The sequence below is a fragment of the Mastigoproctus giganteus genome, chromosome 5 (assembly GCF_048544385.1).
Source record: "Mastigoproctus giganteus isolate SK-2022 chromosome 5, ASM4854438v1, whole genome shotgun sequence".
NCBI lineage: Eukaryota > Metazoa > Arthropoda > Arachnida > Uropygi > Thelyphonidae > Mastigoproctus > Mastigoproctus giganteus.
The window spans coordinates 62,909,786-62,932,765 of record NC_143579.1 but is presented as its reverse complement, the minus strand read 5'-3'; the positions used below and the strand labels follow the sequence as shown (position 1 = coordinate 62,932,765).

The 22,980-nt window shown below is 36.7% G+C and overlaps 1 protein-coding gene across 1 annotated transcript in view; it reads right to left on the bottom strand.

Annotated features, from left to right (window-relative positions):
- Positions 1-1,834: 1,834 nt before the first annotated feature.
- Rok (Rho associated coiled-coil containing protein kinase) overlaps positions 1,835-22,980 on the bottom strand; it is a 403,168-nt gene continuing 382,022 nt past the window's right edge. Inside the window, exons 33-35 of the mRNA XM_090374570.1 lie at positions 18,360-18,473; positions 5,181-5,388; positions 1,835-2,002 (exon numbers count right to left, since the gene is read on the bottom strand). Of these exons, the coding sequence (XP_090230696.1) occupies positions 1,915-2,002; positions 5,181-5,388; positions 18,360-18,473 (410 nt within the window). The 3' untranslated portion in view covers positions 1,835-1,914. The remainder of the gene's footprint in view (positions 2,003-5,180; positions 5,389-18,359; positions 18,474-22,980) is intronic.

Here is a 22,980-nt window from a genome sequence, read left to right as displayed (position 1 = left end):
ATCCTTTCCATTAAAATTAATAAGGGGTGATACTCCAGATATTATTACTCACTTAATGAGCCATAAATTTTTTTCTGGAATTGTAAAGATTTCAACATGCGATGTGCATAACCTTTAAACAAGCACATTACTTACTACATGTCTGCAATTGAATTACTTCACACAGAATAAAGAGTATGTATTCACAAAAGCATGTGGAACATCTTTAAGATGTTAATGAGTGTTCAATTTTTTAAATTAGTAATGTGAGTTTTAATTTATGAAAAAAATGCAGAAAGATGCATTTAAAAGCTTTTTGTTTGAATGTCGTCCTTTGCTCTTGATTAATGCCTTATTTGAATAGCACTAATTAAGAGTAAAGGTGATTTTAGTTTTTAAAGATAGCTAAAAATATGATCTGAAGAATATATAATATAAAGTAAGATCCAAAACACCTGACTACTTAATGCAATAACAACTTATCATGGTTATACTGTATTTCTAAATATATTAAATTTCACACGATTGATGAAAGAATTAATTATATGCAAAATAAGACTAGTTAAACCATGTGAATTGATGTTATCAAGCAAATTTTGAGTAAAAAGTATTACATTAAGTAAGTTAAACTTATGCACAACAGAACTATTAAATAATTTGTGATAGTTTCAAGATCCTATATTGAACCCATTCAAACCTATATTGAACCAAGGATTCAATATGATGTCCAGAAACATTGCCAATTATTAAGTAGTTGAATTGTGTAGCAGTTTCATTTACTTAATGTAATATTTTTTTTGCAAATTAAAATTCACTTGATAACAACAATTCATGTTTAATTAGTATTATTTACATTTAATTAATTCATCTTGAACAACCATTTAATGTTCTTCTCACAACACATTGATGAAGAAATTATTATTACATCTTTCAAACACAAATTTATTGCTTAAACTTACAGAAAAATTGGAGGAAGGGATGGATGAATCTGCAAATAGCTTTTATTATGAAGATACATATATTCCAGTGCTTTTTAGATATGTATATACTGTAGATTTTAAATTTCTTTTTCATATATTCTTGAATTTGAGGAATACTTCAAATTACCCTGACTTTTAATGAAAATACAAAAATGTTCTGCTTTATTCACATCACACATATGATGGTCCCTACATACAAACCTTAATGCATATACTGGTTTGTTTGTGTGCTGTGAAAGACATAGAAGCAAAACGAAACATTATAGTTATACAAAAATATTTGATCTCTGATGACAAAACAAAAAAAAATAAAATAAATAATAATAATAATAATAATAATGCTTCTGAGAATGTCAAGATCAAAAAAATCTAGAATGTTATAAGAAAAATTTAAACTATTTGCTAAGGACTGGAGAAAAAGAAAGAAAAAAAAGTTGTATCAGGAGTTTTAAAAGTATCATGTTGAGTAGAGGAGAGTCTTAGTGGCATACAGCACAGTCAGGAATTCACTGTAATCTAATAGTACAAAACAAAATATTTCAACTTGCTCCTTGGATTATATAATAACTGGAAATCAGTAAATCTAGGAAAAGTTAAGAATTTACTAAAACCATATCACTTTCAGTCAAATATAAATTCTCAGACCAAAACGGCAAGAAATTTACTTAGCTAAGACATTAGATCTATTAAAAGTGTACAATGATTAACCCTTTTTTCATTTAAACTGCTTTATTAAATTCAACATATGGCATTAAAGGAATTTTCGATTAATTTGGCATTTCACTTTGTAATACTGTACATGGAAGCCACATAGTCAATGGAATTCTAAATATTTCATGTTTAAAATCTAATGAAGTAAAAAGAGGAGGGGGGGGAACTTGGTGCACGGAAGAAATGTAGTTTAACACAAAATATAATATACAATGGGCCTCCCAATCTAGTGGATTGGCACTGTCTATTTTCTGCTGGCACTAGAGAGAGCACCTGAGGGTAAAGTGGCAGCTTTTTGAGGTTGGAACTTGTGAGTTGACCGCATGGAAGCCCTGAAATATAAACATAAGTTCTTTTATTGGGAAAATTCATGCAAAAATAGTAATGTTTGTATACCACATCAATCTAATAACAAGTCCTTAGATTTAACAACCATCCTCCATTCCATGGAGGATGGTTGTTAAGTGAAACATATATCAAAGGTTATTTTCCCAAAAATAAAATGCAAAATTTATTCCTGAATATCCAAAATCAGACCATATTTTGTTATTATCCTATCTGATGCAGTTATTGATACAATAACTATATAATATTTAGTATTAACCTATTTAGTTCAGTGTTTACATCATTATAAGAAAATTAAAATATTCAGTAAAACAAAATGTTAGACTTGCTTTCCTCTGAAGTTTTGGCTTATGTGAACAGGCTTTAAAAATTATGCAAAGGAACTCTCATCTTCATCTGTTTAACATTCTTTAGCATGCTGTATTTTCTCCAGGCTACATAGGGTTACAATTTTTTTAGGCATTAAAACTGTCTAATGACAGTTTTATGAAATCCTTCATTTTTTTTTAGAATAGAACTCCCTGAGGAATCACAGAATTCCCTAAACTTTTACTTGCTTTACCACTTTGTTTAAAACCCAGACTGCTTGTTTGAATAACCTCTTTTATTAGTTCTAAAAGTTCAAAAACTAATTCAGCGTCACTTTGCTTTAATTACTTTCCAAGACCTTTTTCATTATCGACTTCAGTTTTGTGCTATCCAAATAATACACACACTGGCCAAAAAAAAAAAATGAATTGGGCTGTCTTTGGTTTGAATAACAGCAAGTGTGCAGTGCAGCAAAAATTCTATAAGGTGATTTAGTGCACTCTAACTGTAACCATTCTTAAAGCAGAATATCACATAGCTATGACAAAGTTGAAGGAAGAGGACTTTGTTGATGAATAGCTCTCTCCAGCATACTCCATACATTCTTAATAGGATTGAGATCAGGTGAATGTGGAGCCCAGAGAGGATAGTGGAAATCTATGTCACATTCTCCGAACCATTCTTGCATGACTCTGGTATGATATGCTGTAGCATTGTCATCCATAAAGTGGCTATCACCTTTAGGATAAAAGTATAACATTGCAGGATGCAAGTAGATCTGATACAAAATTCATGTACTCGCTGGATGACATTTGGCCTTCCACCAGTATCAACGGACCCAATCCGTGCCAACAAAACATTTCCCATACCATGGTAGCACCCTCCAGTCTTTGGATTGCCTTAACAAGGCAAGCAGGGTCTATCGCTTAATGAGGTTCTCGCCATACTCTCTGCCTGCCATCAGTGCAAACCAAAGTGTATTGTGATTCGTCTGACCACGACTTTCTTCCATTATTCCACTGTCTAAACCACAATGTTACAGGTGTCACTGCAAGCAGATTTTTCTGTTTTTATTTGAAACTAATGACTTCTGAATAGGCAGATGACTGCCAATACCCAATTTCTCCAATTCTTTGCTCATGTTATGGGCTGAAATAGGGCCGTTCTGGGATTCGTTGAATTCAGATGTTATTTTCTGCACACTGGTGGTCCTATTTTTGGTACATCCTCTTTAGAGTACAACGGCTTCACTTTTGAAATACTGTTTTCTGCCACACTTACGTCTTTGATATGTGGAAGAACCACTTGCTTTCAAGTAATTAAAAACCTTTCAGATGGATGCTTTTGGGAAACCAGTTATGCCTTGATAGACCATGCATTTTCCCCATTCTGGCTTCAGATTACTGCAGTTGAACAGCCTGTGCAGTCTTTATACTCGGCGAGGCAAAATGTCATCATTACACATCAGTTTTCTTTGCATCTATTTGCAGTTATTTACATTTCTTCTGTCTGTGACAGTCTTAATAAAATGTTCACGTTTTTTGGCCGGTGTGTGGGTATATATTATATTACCACTGCCTACAACAGCTTACATTTATCAGTGCCAAACTTCAAATGATATTTTTCAATCCACCTGAATAGCTTATGCCAGTTTTGTTAAAGCAGAATACACTGAATACCATCATTAACTATCCTATTCACCATTGCATCATCAAAAACCTTTGACATTAAAATACCTACTCCAAAATCATGAATAAAAATTACAAACAGTAAGGAAGCCAAGTAACAAACTACATTCCCCAAACAATGACCACCGTGCATCACTTCTTTCTTCTTTCATAAGTGTCTGGTAGATTCTCACACTGAAACTGACAGAACTGATTCTACAAAATAACCAGTGCTTCATTTATTTATTTTCTTTAATGACACTGGAAACTGGTTCATAAAAAATTTTAAATTTGAAAAAGATGCACCCAAATGAAATTTGTACTACCTCAGCATTTATAAGAACATTTTTCATATGGAACTTTTGCACTGTGTAGTCATAGGCAGTACAAAATACTTCTTACTTAGCAAAAGAACAGACCCTTCTCTTATTTCAGACTCACCACAATCTTGCCTGTGACAAAGTCAGACTCATCCTTATGGTTCAGTCTGTTATGGTAATTATTATCAAAAATGACAGTGTAAAATTTGAAAGCCAATAGTAAAATAAATTTGCGCATAAAATTCTTCAACATACAAGGAGTGGAAAAGTTCCCAGACTGGTGGAATAAAACAAAAACAAAGTGAAGGAGCCCAAAAACAGTTTTATTTTTATCAAAAGTAATCACCAACTAACTGAATAAACTTATTACACCATTCTAAAAGTTTCTGAAAAGAGTCAGTGAAAGTGTCCAAAAAGATGTTCAGTTCAGCGGTTACATTTTTCTTTATGTCCTCAACATCCTGAAATCTTTTTCCTCTGAGGGCAGTTTTCACCCCAGGAAAGTCCACTGGTGCTAGATCAGGAGAGTAGGGTGGAGCTGCCTTTCTCTTGAAACTGTGGCTTCACCCAGGAAATTGGATCAATAGTCTTTGAAACACCTGTGTGTAGAAAGAGTCTCTCTCCATTTCATTTTTATTACTTTAATCATAAATTTTTAAAATTCCTAACAGATTAGTTAGAAAGACAGCTGTGTTAGTTCATTACACTATCACCTTCTTGAGCTAAAATTGGGTAATGCATTTCAACCTTATTTTTTCTTTCTTTCTTCCCCCCTCCCTTTTTTTTTTTTTTTTTTAATATACCATAATTAAGTGTAAAATATTAATGCAAGTGTCAATATTTTTGTTTTCAAATGAAATAAAACTTACCTAGGAGATCCTCTTGTCTCTTGCTGAGCTGCATAACCACACTTTTCAATTTTTTTACGAAGCCGTGTTACCCACATTCTCTGATCTTCTTCGCTGCTGGCCAGCAACAGCAATTCTCTTGCAGAGTTTGGGTCATAATTTACTTTACATGGAGCTATGACTTCTTCTTTCTTATCCAAATGTTCCTTGTGAACCTTTACTCTGCACCCTATTAGAAAATATTTTTCTAGGTATTAAGCTCTTAGCTAAATAAGAAGAATATCATGAATTCTCACTTGTCCCATAGTCTAACTTCATGTAATAAGAATGATACTGTAAATCTTATACTATTCCTAGGAATCCTAAGTACATTTTTGTCATACATGCATATTTTTTCTTACACTCAAGTTCAAAATTTAAGCAATAAATACAAAAATGGCAATACAGTAAACTTGGTTAATTAGAAGTTTAATGGACTAAGATATGTCAGTTTTGATTTAAATAGGTTCAAAATGTGTACAAGGTAAGAACATGTCAATATTAATCAAGAGAAATTTTCAGTCAGATACTCTTATTAACACCGTAAAGAATTATAATTCTCATTTAAAATGTTAAGGATATTTTAGTTTTTAATGGAAGACACTTGTGAATAGATGATTAATACGCTAATTTAGTCAACATAAGAAAGATAAAAATTGTACTATGGAGAAATTCAATTAATTACTCTTAGAGGACAGCTCATTCACTCAATCTTTACTTCCTTATGATGATAAAAGTTTCCAAGTCTCATTTTTGCTGTATCATACTAGTCATACAGCTTGATGAATACAAGCTGTACATTAAAAAAGTGCTATGTTGTTTATTATGTATAACTGTACATATCTGCTAATGAGAGAGCATCCATTTCTTGGGCTGTTATTTGCTGCTTAATACTTGCGATACATGCAAAAATGGGTGAATTTCTCTTTTATTGCTATTGCTTACAGTAAACTTCATAAACTAGTGCAAACTACTCTCATCAATTAAGTAAACTTCAGATGTCACTTCAGAACAGCTGAAAGTGGTAGACAGAATGTCCTGTGTGAGTACATATGAAAAATGGATGTTTATGAAATATTTGTGGAATTACTGACATGCTCAAAAACCAAACCACCGTGGTAAAATTTTACAAATATAATCAAGAATGTGTTTTCTAGATGTAATCCAACACTCTGGGCACTCTCTCTTTCCCCCACCCTCCCTTCCCACTCTAAATTGTTCTAAAGTAATTTCAAACTGATCATCTGCTCACACAAGCACTCTATGACCAGCTTATGTGGTGGTTGTAACTGGCAGAGCTGTTCATGTAAAGTGAGGTTACTGAATAAGTGACTGCAAAAAAGGGAAATATCCTTTTTTGTATGGGTTACAAAATATTCAACAGCATATAATATCCCATAATATGAATATGCTCTCTTTAACAAGTATGCATAATTATACATAATAAACAACCTACCACAAGCACCACAACTAGTATGGCAGCAAAAAAGAAACTCAGTCTTTGTCATTATCTTCAATAAATTTTAAAAATTTTCACATACCTTATTGTGAACTCTTTAAGATAATTGTTATTATTTTTTTAAATCTTCAAATGTGAAGTATTTTTCATCTGAGGTACATTCTGACATTTTCTCTCATAGAACATACAATGTGCAGTGACTTAAAGGAAAATATTCAGCACCTGTATTGGGATATTATTTGTTTTGTATCATTAGTGAGCAAAGTGTATTTTGATTTTGGTGGTGTGAACAAAATGGATTACATGTAAGCCTGTATTGCAAATTAGAAGAACAACATAGATTCTCTGTGATTCCATGTTTTAATTTCTATTAACTTCCCCAAGAATTGGAGAAGTTAATAGAAATTAAAAGTTAAAGATAACGAATAGATATGCTATATTGTACACTAGCCAATTTTTGTTACACTTTATTCAATTTTGATATAACAATGTTTGACTATTGGTTTTGGCAGTCTTTCTGAATTAGACAAGCTATTCCCAAATCATGGGACCCATCATTTGTGAGAACCCAATTCAGACTTCAAATTTCATTCCAAATGTATTTCCAATTATATGTAATAAAATGAAAATAAAACCATATGTCATTAGTCAGGGAATGTCATATATGTCATATTTCAAACAATCTGATATTGAATTATGAGGATATACTGTGGCAGGAATTCTAATTAATCAGAAAAATTTACACCTCCAGAGAAGTAGCAATGCACACGAGTGGGGTTGCAAACTGGCAACAAATGAAAAAAAAAAAAAAAAAAAAAAAATCAGAAAATGGAATGTGGAAATTTTGGTAGACATCCCTGAAATAATGCAAAAATACTCAGTACTGCCATGTTAGAATATGCTATCTTCTAGCACAATATGTGCCCTCTTGTTCTGAATGTCATAGCGATGAGCATAAATTATCCATACTGGCATCTTTTGAGATAGCAGCACAAGAAGAGTGAGGAGCCAAACAGTAATGTATCCCAGTACATACATGCATTTTCTATAGTTTATATCTAGTCAGTCCATTTCAGTCAGTCCATCTCCAATTACACTGTCCTTATTCAATGAAGAGTGGAAAAAAAGTAGCACCATCGTCCATTTTAAAAGGAACTGATCTCTGATTGACCTAAAACAATCAAAGATCTCATCAAGACAATCAAGGCTAATATATCTTGCTGCACTGAAAAACTCCCTACACAAGATACATAAAAGTCAATACAAAGAGTGACTGCCCGACCACATCATGAATCCGCCAACCTTTTTTGATAATGTTACTAGGGGATGGCTATACTGCAGCTGTTCTCTAGATTAGACCATTTATCATTATTATGATTTATAAAGTTCATTAACATCTAAGGTCATATTAACACTATAGAATTACAGGAACATTTGAATGCAGTAAGAGAAGTAAAATTAAATTTGTATGCTTTACTGCTTTTAATTTTAAACTATGGGATCATTTTTCTCCCAGTGAAGAGCAGCAAAGTACTCAGCATTAAGGCTTGGTTCAACTTACAGACAAGTAATATTATCTGCGGTTTTGCTTAAGTTGCCAATATCTTTTTAAATTGTACAGCATCATCTGATAGCCACTGTACATTTCAAAATCTGAGACACTGCTAAGACAGCTAATTTGAAGCTTACTGACTTCTCATGTCAATTGTCCAAAAACTGGACTGTATAGGAAAAATGCAGCCCACTTATAATTGTTAAGTGTACACATAATTATGTGTTTAAATGGAAGTTTTATTTCCTCAGATCACTTGGCTGTTCACTAAAAGAAATCACCTACCAGCTAATGAAAGCCAGTAAGCTTCGAAACAGCTGCTCTGGAAATGTTCAGTTTTTTAAATGTACAGCAGATTCAATATTTCAGATGATTCCATATAATTAAAAAGATATTAGCAATTTAGGCAGAATTGCAGAACGGTATTATTATTACATGGTTGTCTCTACACTGAACATAAAGTGAAACCTTATTCAAAGTAACAGGCCTGTTTTCAGTGAGAGTAGAACGATCCCCATGATCAAAATTTGAATGCAGAAAAGGGTATAAAGTTTATTTTATTTTATTTAAGGCTGTATTGAACTGTGTATTATATCCATAGAAGTGCATGTTCACAGGCCAATTTTTCCATTTTGCACTGGTTAAAAAAACCCAGAATAATTCATAGGAGAAAACAACTCCCTCTGTCTTAGATCAGCTAACTATAGTCCCAATGGGAGGCCTTTAAAAGATCCTACAGTCTCTAATGGTATTCAAACAGACCTCTCCAAATGAGTGACAAGCGGAAAAACTATTATACTGTCACAAAGGACATCAGATCGATATGCAGTGATTACAGAAGTCTGCAATGGTTTGGAACTAAAGGACACATATAATTTGGCTAATTATACATGCCTTTTAGTAATTTATATGCATTAAGTTAAAAAATGAATTTTTTTTTATGCTTTTCAATGAAGTATGAATACAAAAAAATTATATCCCATTTTTTATTATTACATGGTTGGCAAGCACCGGTTACTGATTTCTCTAGCATGATCTTCACTTTGCAACGTATTGAGAATTCACAGTACAAGACGGCATGTTTGTAGAAAAAAGAAACTGCTGTTGCTTTTTTTTTTTTTTTTTTGTAAGGCTAAGAAACAAATAAAAATATAGCACTGAACTTTATTACACTATCACAAACAAAACAGCATGATTGACTTGAATAAATATCACTAGGAGGAAAATTTTTTAATGTATATTAAAAGGGGGGAATTCCACTTCATGAGAGGATAAATCACTTCGTGAAAGGATGGTTTTTTTTTTTTTTTTTTGGTAGTTGTTGGCGCATCAGCTTCTGTGGCCATAGTGCACCTCCCAAGGTTTTTGCAGTACTTTGATCCAAGCCCGAGTTGGGATTCGAACCCGCGACCTTTGGGTTGCCAGGCAGGCACTCATGAAAGGATGTAGAATTGTTCAACAATTCAGAGTGGTGTTGAGTTCTCTTCTTTATTATCTGAAGTAAAATTAAAATTTAAATAGAAAAAATGAATCAACATATTTCATTTTTCTATTACATAGCCAATTGCTGAGTTTTATGGGTGAACCTCACAGATTATCCAGGTCATAGGTTTGTATTATCTATAGTGGTAATCCGAATCTTGAAAATTCTATATTTTTGTGGGCTCTTAGGGTTTTGAACAACTTTAAAATATATTAGGGTTTATTATTTTTATTTATTTATTTTTTTATGTAAACCCCAAACATGAGAGGTATTAGAAGGTATTAGAACCTATAGTACTTAGTAACTTGCTTGGGTTGGAGGTTGAGAAGACGAAAGAAGATATTTGTTGACATTGGACTTGAACTTCTGTAGACTGTAATTTTCAGGAAATACGTATGAAGGAAGGTTGTTCCAGAAAACAGCAGTTGAAAGAATAAATGAGGAAGATGAAAAGTTGGTTCTGCGAGTTTGAAGTTGGACAGTAAATAGATGTTGGCTGGTGGCGGCACGTGTTCGGACTGTTTTGAAAGAGAGAGAGAGAGAATTATAGAAGCCAATTCAGAAGAACAGTGCCCATGGAAGTATCTGTAGAAGAGGCATGCATCTGTAGACGAGTGGAGAGACTCTGTTAGAGATGAATCATTAATTAACCTAACTGCCCTCTTCTGAATGGAATCAAGAAGCCTGAGAGAGGTTGTGGGAGCACCACCCCAGATGTGGGAACAATATTCCATGGCAGGGTGGATTTGCTATTTATACAGAGTGAGTAGCTGTTTGGAAGAAAAGTAACACTGAGAGCGAAAGAGAAAACCAAGTTTTTTAGATGCAGAGGAAGCAATATTTGTAATGTGCTTGTGCCAAGAGAGATTAGAAGGCAGGGTAATCCCCAAAGGAGATATCATTTTGCCTAGAAATCGGAGTGTCACTAAAGATAAGCATAGGAGCAGAAGAATGCTTTTTGCGAGATATAAGACAAGACTGATTTTAGAAGAGTTGAAATCAACTAAGTTGCCTTTGCCCCACTGGAGAATTACCTGAAGATCGGCATTTAAGGAATTGATAGCAGATTTTCGAGAAGTTGAAGCTGACTGAGCAGGGCAAGGTTTCTCAAAATGGAAAGTAGAATGCAATATGCTATCATCGGCAAACCTATGGATAGGATTTCCAGTCAATGAAAGAAGGTCATTAATATACAAGAGGAAAAGAGTAGGGGAAAGAACTGGACCTTGGGGGACACCGGCATTAGTGGAGAAGTTAGAAGACAGAGAGCCATCTAAATCACCCTCACTGAGCAATCACAGAGAGAAAACTGGATAACCAATTACTAAAAACAGTTGGCAAACCATAAGATGGAAGCTTGTTTAGAAGACCTTTATGCCAAACACTCGAAAGCCTTTGAGATGTCAAGAGCAACTACTTGTGTTTCACTGAACCTTTCCATTGAATTAGTCCATAAATGGGTAACATAAGCCAGAATATCACCAGTGGATCGACACTGATGGAATCCATACTGGCGATTGTTGATCAGACGAAAAGTTTCTAGGTAGTTTAAGAGTTGGCGGTTAATTGATTTCTCCATTACTTTAGAAAGAGTAGAAGTAATTGCAATAGGATGATAATTGGATGGGAGGGATTTGTCACCCTTTTTAGGAATTGGCTGGATATGAGCCAATTTCTAAGCAGAAGGAAAAACACATTTGGAATAAGAAAGTGAAAAAAGGCAGCAAAGAAAAGTAGTAAGTTCAGGAGCACGGGTTTTGAGAACAAGTGGAGAAATATCATCGGAACCTGGAGCTTTCTTAGCATCAAGATTGGTCAAAATCCTTCTGACATCCTTTTGATGGAAGACTACAGGAGGCACTGAATGGATCGTGTTGGGAATGGTGGGAGGTGTTTTACCAAGATCATTAATACATGAGTTGGAAGAAAAATGGGATGCTAGCAGGTCAGCTTTATCCTTGGCTGAAGTGACATCAGAACCATCTGGTTTGGACAGAGGTGGGAGCAGACATGGGCAAAAGTTGCGGCCAATAGCTTTGGCAAGAGACCAGAATGCTTGGCTACCACTAGAGCAAGAAACAAATTTTCTACTTTTAGCTGTTCAAAGTCTAGTTTGGACCGATTAATAACTGCTTTACAATTGTTGCGAGCTTTGGTGTAGGCAGAAAATGAAACTGAAGAATTAGAAACAAGCCAATTACGATATGCAATATTTTTCTCTTGAACAGCCTTAGCACATTTATTGGAAAACCAAGGTTTAGATAAAGGACGAGATTTTAAAGTGGTGTGTGGAATAAAGGATTCCACTACAAGAATAATTTCAATGACACGATCTGAGCAAACATTCGCATCAGAAGTTTTGAAACAGTAATCTGACCGGATTAGGATTGTCCGGTATTCTTGTAGGTAAATGAACAATCTGTGCAAGGTCATTAGCAATTGCGAAAGCCTCAGTATCTCGACCAGCTGGGTCGGTATGGCTAGAAAACGGAAGCCAGCTGGAGTTGTGAACATTAAAATCACCAAGGAAAATTACTTCACTGTTAGGAAAGGTGGACTGGAGAAAGTCAAGTTGCAAAGAGAGGAAATCAAAGAGCTCTATCAAATCCATGTGTTTACCGTTCGTAACTGCCGACATTGTCATGTGATAATAGATAGGATAAGCTTAATATAGTATAGTATAGTACAGAATATTGTAAATTAATCAGATAATTAATCTTGTTGAACTTCATTGTCAATTACATTGTACTTTTCACTATACATATAACGACTTGGGTTACGTAACATAAATAATTAGTAAAAATAAATAATTAATACTTAACTTGATACGGAAGTTATATAAAGCGATTTCGTAGATAACACTCAATACTGAAACATAAATATAGCGTTATAACTGTGTGGAGATATAAGATTAGGGTTTTAATTTTGTACTGAAATTGAAATTAAATCGAAATCAGGACTCTGACCAGAGCAGCAAAGCAAAAGGCTCAAGCTAATGGGAGTGCTGTGGCTCAGGGCAGAACTGGGGGGGGGGTGCCCTCTGAATCACAGCCTATTAAAATGCACTACTTGCTTGATGTTTGTGAACAGTCAGGTACGGGACATGATACTGCCATGGGGGATGTCTTTGTGTGTGCGCGATGCAAGGAGTGAAAGGAAATCAGGCGACAACTCAGCATTGTTATGGGCCTATATGAGAGCTTGAAGGACAGGGTGGATGCCCTCGAAGGATTAAGAGGGAGGGGCCCATCAAGCTCTCAGCTGCCCACACCAATGCCAGAGCTTGCACTTGGTCATCACGCAACACAGCGGCAGCCCCCAAGGCAGGATGCGCTGGTCCCAAAGGAACTAGTAGTTGTTGGTGACTATCGTCAGGGAAACGGGAAACATGCTTTGTAAAAAGGATAGGTGGAACAGGACCAGGGTATGTCTGCCAGGGGCAAAGGTTGATGACGTTGTAGAGTGGATATCATCTTTTAAGGGCATAGGAGTGTGCTATAGGCCTAATGACTCTGATGAGTATAATAAGAAACTGTACGCGGAAATAGAGTGGGCCAGTAAATCAGAGTGTCTTATAATGGGGGATTTTAATTTTCCAGATATTGACTGGAATTTGGGGGATGGTCACTCACACACTAGCAAGGCTTTTGTGGATTTATTGGATGATTGTTTTCTACATCAGCATGTTCGGGAGGCAACTAGAGGGAGTAATACTCTTGATTTGATTATCAGTAGTGATTCTTCATGCATTAAGAATCTGCAGGTAAATGAACCACTAGGTGGCAGTGATCACAGTGTGCTGAAGTGGGATTTACTCAAAGAGGTAACTACCACTAGGGGTAAAGGGAAGGGTTATTGCTTTCGTAAAGGCGACTACGATGGACTGAGACAGTATTTAAATTCTATACAGTGGGACCAACTGATGATGATGTTACCAATAGCAAATTCAAAATGGGAAGCATTCAAAGAACTTATCTTGGAAGCTACTAGGCTTTACATACCAACTAAGAAATATTGTTCAAGGTTTCGGCCTAAGTGGATGTCAGATAAACTAATGAAACATATGGCAGAGAAGAAAAATGCATGGGATACATACAAATTAACACATGACACAGAAGCCTATGATAGATACAAGTTTATCTGTAACCAAGTTACAAAGGAGGTTAGGCAGGCGAAGGCAGATTACGCAAAATCTTTGGCAAGGGATGCAAAGAAAAACAGCAAAGAGTTCTTTACTTATGTAAACTCTAGAAGGAAGGGGATGAATCAGATTGGTCCACTTGATATCGATGGGTCAACTGTTGATGATCCTGCTCAGGTAGCTAACAAACTGAATGAATATTTTGCATCGACATTCACACATGAGTTGTTCAGCGAGGGGAATGCCAGAGGTGTATTCAACTCTGGCAGTAAGATAGATAATCTTGTAATAACTGAGAGTAAAGTGGAGGAGAAATTGTTGAAGATAAACACAAGAAAGGCACCTGGGGTGGATGGGATCTATCCAGTTATATTAAAGGAGGCAGCAAAGGAAGTAAGCAAACCCTTAGCCATAATTATGAGAGCTTCCTTGGACTCAGGGGAAGTACCCATGGACTGGAGATGTGCAAATGTGACCCCAATTCACAAAGGAGGATCAAAGGGTGACACAAGTAAATATAGACCTGTTAGTTTAACTTCTGTTCCTGGAAAATTAATGGAGGCACTCGTTAAAGAAGCACTGCAGGATCATCTAGACAAGACTTCAGTTATAGCTCAGACACAGCATGGTTTTGTTAAGGGGGAGTCTTGCCTGACCAATTTGATTGGATACTATGATGCAGTCACAAAAGAACTGGATGCAGGGAATAACTTTGATATTATATACTTGGATCTTAGAAAGGCTTTTGATACTGTTGCACATGGAAGACTGCTGCACAAATTGAAGCAGTGTGGCATTGGAGGCAAATTGCTGCTATGGATAAAGGGGTGGTTGAGGGGGAGAAGGCAGAGAGTGGTAATCAATGGACACTGCTCATCGTGGACTAATGTTATTAGTGGAGTCACTCAGGGTTCAGTATTCGGTCCATTATTGTTTTCTGTATTTATAAATGATATTGATGATGGTATATCAAGCTTAATGTCCAAGTTTGCAGACGATATGAAGGTTGGCATGGTTGTCAAGGACACTACTGACACTATGCTACTGCAACAGGCTCTGGAAAGGTTGAGCAGATGGGCTGAGAGGTGGCAAATGAAGTTTAACATTGACAAATGTACTACATATGAGAAACAGCAACCCCACAGCAACGTATCAACTCTGTGGTACTAAACTGACAGTGGTAGAGAATGAAAGGGACCTGGGGGTGGTTGTGCAGGCAGATATGAAGTTTTCTGAGCAGTGCAGATGGGCTGCAAGAGTAGCTCATGGTGTATTGTCGATGATATATAGGAATTTTTCTAGCAGGGATAAGGAGATGATTATTCCCTTGTATAAGGCAATGGTCAGACCACACCTAGAGTACTGTATACAGGTCTGGAGGCCTCATTTCAAGAAGGATGTAGAGATGCTGGAACGAGTACAAAGAAGGGCAACAAGATTAGTGAATGGAACAAAGGAGTACTCTTACGAAGAAAGGCTTAAGTTTTGCAAATTACAGTGTCTGGAGACTAGGCACCGGTGAGGTGATCTGATAGAGGTGTATAAAGCCTTGAATGGTTTGAGCATGCTCAATGCTGATGGAATTGTTCCTCTTGCTCAGAATAATCACCTGAGAGGTCATAAATTCAAATTGAGAAAAGACAGATGTAGGATAGACGTGAGGAAATTTGCCTTTAGCCAGCGGGTGGTTGGTTGGTGGAATAGACTTCCATCCCTTGTCATGGAAGTTGATAGCCTAAATAAGTTTAAGGCTCAGCTGGACAGGTATTTCGAACGAACAGAGGGGTGAAGTGGAAGTGGTTATTTTTTATTTATTTATTTATTTTATTTTATTTTTTTTTTTTGGGCTGATGCTGCATAAGCTTGCTTTCTTGCATCAAATGCCTCTACTAATGCTAATGCTAAAGTTCCAAGTGATTAGTGGAGTTGGGAAAATGGTAGAGACAACAGATGAATTTGACACAATGAGGTAGAGAGATTTTAAGCCAGAGAATATCAGAACGGATATATGCACAAGTACCATCTTTGAGGCGAAAGGAATCGTACAGCAAATAATTTGGACATCTGAGATGAGCAGTAGTTGAATCAACTGATAACTGAGATTCTGTCAGAAAAAGTACATGGGGTTTGGCAGACTGCAAGTGGAAATGGACATCGTTGATATTAGAATTGAGACCACGTATATTTGTGAAATGAATTAGGAAGTCCTTGGGAGGTTTAGATCTTTTCGCAGATAAGCTTGCTCTATTAGTTTGACAATTCATGGTCTATTCAATAGTAAGAAAAAGTGGGTGGTACATGCTGTATGAAGTAATGAAATTTTTGGATATGGTGTACACATGGTAAGAATATACCCAGATCCTTGACATAACGTGGCCTCGACAATGCTCCCCACATACACACTACTCTGACTCCCTCCAGTCACTATCTGTCAGAGTAGAGGTAGCAAGAATATACACTAGCTGATCCGGAAGCCTCCTAGAGAGTTACAAATGGGTTTGTTTCGGTGTACTCACTAGCGGCCGGCCTGCGAATACCGTTTTAGAGCTGTACCCTCAAAAGGTAAGGAATATTGGATCTTGCCACGATGTTCGTCATAACCTCGTGTTTAGCTCTAGAGACTAAACATGTGTTCCACCATTTCAAGCCTCCAATAAGCAAAGTGGTGGCACTGCACCGGTTGATGAGAGTTATCTACCACCTAGTACTGCCTGGTAACATAGAGGGGCGGCATTCCTCCATGTGGTGTGGGCGCCACACCTCGACCCCTGCTGACGTTGGTTCACACCTGCATGGAGGTTATACCCAGGATTACTAACAGTCCCACCATTGTGAAGGTGTAAGCAGAGGATTTGGTTGTCACAGACCGTCCGGACTTCGCCAAAATTGGGTCCACTTGACTTGAGTGTCACCCTAATATCAGTTCCATCAGCGTTTTAGACTCCCAGTAGCATGTACAGCTCATCTGGCATATCTGAGAGAATGTCTGTGACAACCTCAAGGACCAAATGCTATATTTTATGCTATATATTATGCTATATTTTATAATAAAATGAGGTATTTTACTATTTTTTCTCTTTAATATTTATGTTCTGTAAGTAAATTTGAATTTTGATACTGGAGTGCACACCATTGCAGTCAAATCTAGAGTGGTAATGTGCAGCAACTATATTTGGGCAACTATATTTGGGAATATGAAAAACAAGACCAAAATAATAGCATTATTACTGTAATTAATTTGTTCCATTCCATTGCATTTATCCCAATTGGGACATTTACCTTAAACAAATGTTCTTTTCAAATCAATTTAATTGTTGAATAGACTTGCTGCATGGAGCCCAATCATTTGTCTAGCTCTGAATTGGAGACCTTGAGAATTTATTCGACCTTGAAAATGCTGCATACTACAAATGCACAGGTAAATATTACATAGGTCATTTTCTGATTAGATATCGATCACAGTGACAGTGTTTTTTTTGTCTGACGGCACTGGGGGTCTCGTCCAATCCCTCGTTTTTACTCGCAGTGTAAAAACAATACTCTGCATAAGGCCAGGGTGTGTGTTTTGTGAAGTATTAGTGAGGACTGGTTATGTTGTTCCTCTGATCACTTAGCCTTTGGAAGGTGGGGGCTGTGGAGAGCCACTAACAACCCCAGTTCCACCACTGCCACAGGACACATTAGGAGAGAAGAAAGCTCTACAGTAGCCTAGGCATCCAAGGAGAGCCCCCAAATTATTGGAAAGGAGAAAATTGAGAGATAAGATGGGGAGAGGGTGGGATGGAGGGGGTAGAGAATGGAGGGGGCAGTGTTGAGGCACTCACCTGATTTAAAAGGGGGAACTGTAAGGGAACCCCTGGTACAGTATGCCCATCCTGGTCCAGAGGGCGGGAGTTGAAATTGGGTGGTGGAGTGAGCCACCAGGCAAAAGGGGATGGAAGGAGACACCCACCCCAGGTGGCAGGAATAAAAGAACATAGGGAAAGAGATTCTTATGGTGGAGCCTGCTTTTTGCAGCTCTGTCCCATGGTGGCCTGGGAGTTACACAGACCATTAGGGTAACCCCCACACTGGCTTGTGGGTTACCCTAATGGCCAGTGTCAGCATCCCACACCATGCCAGCTAGGAAAAGCTACAGCATGGTGTCAACTTCCATAACCATGAGGGCCTGCATAGCCATCAATCTGTCCAGTAAAGAGGCTAAGATAGAACATGAAATTAATAATAACTTTCATTCACTCAACATTCACACAATTTTACTTTTTACAGTTTTTTCTTATACTTTCTATTTTCTTTTATACATTAGATTAGATATCAACCAGTGCTTTTCGACAGGTGTGTCTTTTACATAGAAAAGATTTGACTTACTCCATCATACCTCTACATATTATGTAGAAAAGCATGCACGGGGATTGGTGAGTAAAGCGAGCAGGGGGTGGAGCCTCCTAGTATATTATTAAGAATAAATTAAGTGAAAATGAAATATCTGTATTTTGCAATTCTGACATAACTCTTGGAAAACTTACTTCGACATTCAAGGGCTGGTGGAGGTCGGAACATATGCCACAATGGCCGTGGACAGACTTCACATGTTGTGGGCATGTGAAAATTTATGGGAACAAAATCGTGACCTTTATGCTCTATGGTACCAGTCTGCATTAGCTATAAAAGACAAACAAATGAACAATAAAAAAAAACATTTAAGCCTTTACACACTAATGGGCAAATACCTTGTATATGCTTCTACTATTATGTATTAATTTGCACTATAAAATGTTAAACTAACAAAAAAAAAACCTAAATAAATAAGCAAAACTGATTTAAATAGAGCATTGACAGTCATAAGTGTCAGTACAGTTATAAAATATATTTCCAAAACATGCTTAACTGTACTGTATGTGAAATGGAAAAATTCCTAATGTTTTTGCTTAAGAAATTTATATACCTACACAAAAAGAGTTTCAAGCAAAAACATTAGGAATGTTTCCATAAGTGGCCTAAAAAAAAAGAAAAAAGGAAAAAAAAAAGGAATAAAAAATTAATTAATTACTACACATCACTTTTAAACCTGGATTCTTCAGAGGAGCTTTGGGTGTTCCATATTCACTGAAAATATTATAATCCTCTTTAATGATGTACACCGATGAGCCAAAACATTATGACCAGTGAGTCGTTATGCAAATCGAAGCAAATACAGGTGAACGGGTTGGGACACGGTATAAAAAACACCTGATACTGAGCTCCGTTAATCAATGTTACTCTTGTTCTTCAGATGGGAAAGGCAGCGAACTTAAGCGAGTTTCACAAAGGCCAAATTGTAATGGCCAGACAACTGGGTCAGAGCATATCCGAAATGGAACGGCTGGTGGGGTGCTCACAGTCAACCATAGTTAGTACCTACCGAAAGTGGTCCAAGAAGGGGGAACCCACGAACCGCTGGCGAGGTGTTGGACAACCATGGCTCATCGATGCTTGAGGTGGGTGAGGGCTCTCCCGGATGGTATGTGGCAACAGAAGGGCAACTGTGGCGCAACTCACTGGTAATTGGAATGCTGGTGACGGGAGTAATGTGCCACAACACACAGTACATCGAACCCTGCTGAAAATGAGGCTGCATAGCCCCAGACCACTCCGAGTGCCCATGCTAACCATGGTTCAATGGGGACAGCACCTACAATGGGCACGTGAGCATCGAAACTGGACCTTGAGGTCATCTGGTCCGATGAATCACGTTTCCTATTGCACCACGTGGATGACCGGGTACGTGTGCGTTATTCAACTAGGGAAGTGATGGCGCCTGGATGCACCATGGGATTTCAAGCCGGTGGCAGCGGTGTCATGCTTTGGGCGATGTTCTGCTGGGTCCAGTCATCCATGTACCGGGCACCCTGACATCTACCCATCTACCACCCACCTACACTTCACTGCTGACCAGGTACACCCTCTCATGGAAATGGTCTGCCCCTCTGGCTGTGCTGTGTTTCAACAGGATAATGTGCCATGCCACACTGCCCGGATTATTCGAGACTGGTTTGCGGAACATGAGGAAGACTTCCAGGTATTGCCCTAGCCTTCAAATTCCTCAGACATCAATCCCATCAAGCATCTGTGGTTTGTGTTGAAACAGCAACTCCGATCTGCAGCATCTCAACCACGGACCTTACAGGAGTTAAAGGATCTGCTGGTTACATGTTGGTACCAGATACCACAAGACACATTTAGAAATCTTTTAGCATCCGTGCCTCAATGGGTACGAGCTGTTTTGGCTGCACATGGAGGACCAACATCATATTACATAGGTGGTCATAATGTTTCAGCTCATCTGTGTATATCAATGTCTTATTTTCTGTTAATAAGCTAGTTTTTTTTTTTTTTTTTTGTTTTTTTTTCTTTCATTATTTAATAAAATGATTTTCTCTATGTTCATTAAAACTGTCACCAAGCTATCTGTATTATAAGGCATCTGCTTTGATGAATTAAATTTTTGCTGTAGTTCCTATGCAGGATATTATGCTACTTTACGTGCATTTTTTTGATTTGTTTGCCAAAGTTTATACAAATCAGTATGATATTAAAGGATCACTGCATTTGTCATTTACTTAACTCTTTTCATAATGAATTCTACACATGCTTAACAGTAGGCAAGCATGTGTGCTTATTACCGTTAGTTTTTAATCAAACTTAATTAGTAAACTGATAATATCTATCAGACTGTTCTCACAGGTTAGTTCCCTAGTATATTTGCTTGGTACTTTCATTTTGCATGTTTCACCAATACAGTAAACCCCCGCTATTCGCGGGGGTTACGTTCCTGAAAAATTCCACGAATACTGAGTTATGGCTCCAATAGTAATAAAGGGGTTCCGCTCCAAAGTGAAATATATAAGAAAAACTAGTCTAAAATTTTGTCTATGTATGTATTATATGTGCCTTCATAATATGACTATGTACATAGACAGTACATAGTGAAATGCAAGCATATGGCATCGAAATGAAAATAAGAAACAATTTAATATTAAATGTAATATTTCTAGAAATTTCAAACAAATCTTTCAAACCAGCACCTTTGCTAGCTAAAAAAACTTATCCCACCAGTGTTATCACCAGTTTCGCTAAAGTGTTGATAAAGGAGTTTTGCCTCTTCGCTAATGATGAGTGAACTTAACGGAATTTTATTATGAGTTCCGTCTTCTATCCACAGATTTAAAGCCTTTTCCATTTTTTTCTAATTTAACATCACGAGATACAGAGCAAATTTTTGAAGCAATTAGCGCGTTTTCACGGACACTACGGGATTTTTTCTTCCGATTTCTTGATTGATCGTACCATTGACTCATTGATTTTATAATGTTTTGCCACTGAGGAGACACTTTCACCATTAGAAATTTTATCTAATAACTCGATTTTATTCACTAATGTCATCACCTTCTTTGATCTTTTCACATTTCCCTTGTTATTCGTAGCAATATTTTTGTACGGGTTAGAAAGAATTTGTCCACAATAAAGTCACTTTCTTCTATTAACACACTAGAAAAAGTCTGTTTTACACTGCAAAATGGTAGATTTATCACTTTTAAGCATATCAATTTATAAATTGATAAGTTTATTCAATTTATAAGCATATAAATTAAAAGCAAACGAAACTTTCCATGAGAAGTGCATAACACATACTGAAGAAGGATTAGCGAGAAACATCCACGCTCGCGATTTTGTCACCCCTCTCCCCCCACCCACTGAGCGCTTTTTTACCTGGAAAGAAAATTTTAGCCATGCCCATGTTTTTTTATGGCGGAAAATGTTCACGGCGCTTTAAAATTCACTTCTTTTTTTTTTTGGTTTTATTTTATATTAAATCAGCGACCACAAATGCACAAAACCGCGAATAGCGGGGGTTTACTGTACTTATTATGCTTATACTCCAGTTATAACTATCAAGTTTTCCATATAGTAATTTGGGTTTTGCTTGTAAACTGATAGTGTTAAATACTAAACCAAGCACTGGTCGGTATTCAATAAATAAGTATTTCGATCTTTCTGAATTGGAAAGTTAGGATCGTTAAAGACTTAAGTTGTATAATTTCAGAATCCATTCGTTTGAAAAGTTCTGCTTATACTCCAATACAACTACAAAGAAGTCTACAACCAGTTACTTGACAAGTATATTGTCATCAACCATATTCAGTGTTCAGATGGAATCGAACCACAGTAAATTCAAATGCATTCACCATTGTACTTTCACATTAATTGTTTTATGTCAAGAATCTTGATATTGCAATGTGCACATTGAAATTTCAGTAGAGAGAGAGAGAGAGTGTATTGCAACCTACAGTATATACATAGTGATTTTCAATTACTTATCAGGGCAAATGCAGGGATCCTCCTCATTTGTGGGATACCTTTATTTCTACCTTAAGTTATTTTATTGATGTTAAATCCAATGTAGCTGAGTGCTCAAGTGTGGAAATGCAGTAGCACACACACATTTGAGTTGACTGTGGTTCCAGCTCATGTGACTACTACATGATCAGTCATACACTCCTGTGACTTAGTGGCCATGCTAGAGTACAAGTACAAGAATATATTTTAGTAAATATCAAACTATTAGTTGATACTGGATATTTACCGTGTGAATGAGATGGCAGAGTACTTAAGTTAAAGGAAATTAGCACAGAGAAGACCCACATTCAGTAGCTCACCAAGCAACACTATTATATGACTAACCACAACACAATCTAGGATGCATTGAAAACAGTGTTCCCCACCAATCCTGTATGAAACAGAAATCTGGAAATATGCTGTCCCCACAACCATAAAACAAGTGCTTATCAGAATATTCACGTCTCAAGTGGATATTGCAATGTGTACATTGAAATATCCACTCCACATACAACTCATACCTTACCTATAAACGTGTCATGGACTGCACTTTCCCAGACTCTCCATCTAGGAATGCAACATCCACACAATTGTAAAACTCACTTTAGTCAAGTGTTTAATTGTTTGATTCACTGTAGTTGATGCTCACCCACCACTAACCCAGTGTCATGCATATTCAATTTCTTATTTAATTCTTACTCCTTTCTTTGCAGTATATAGAATAGAATGGTTACTGACATTTATTTTTTTTTCTTTAGCATCATAAGTAAA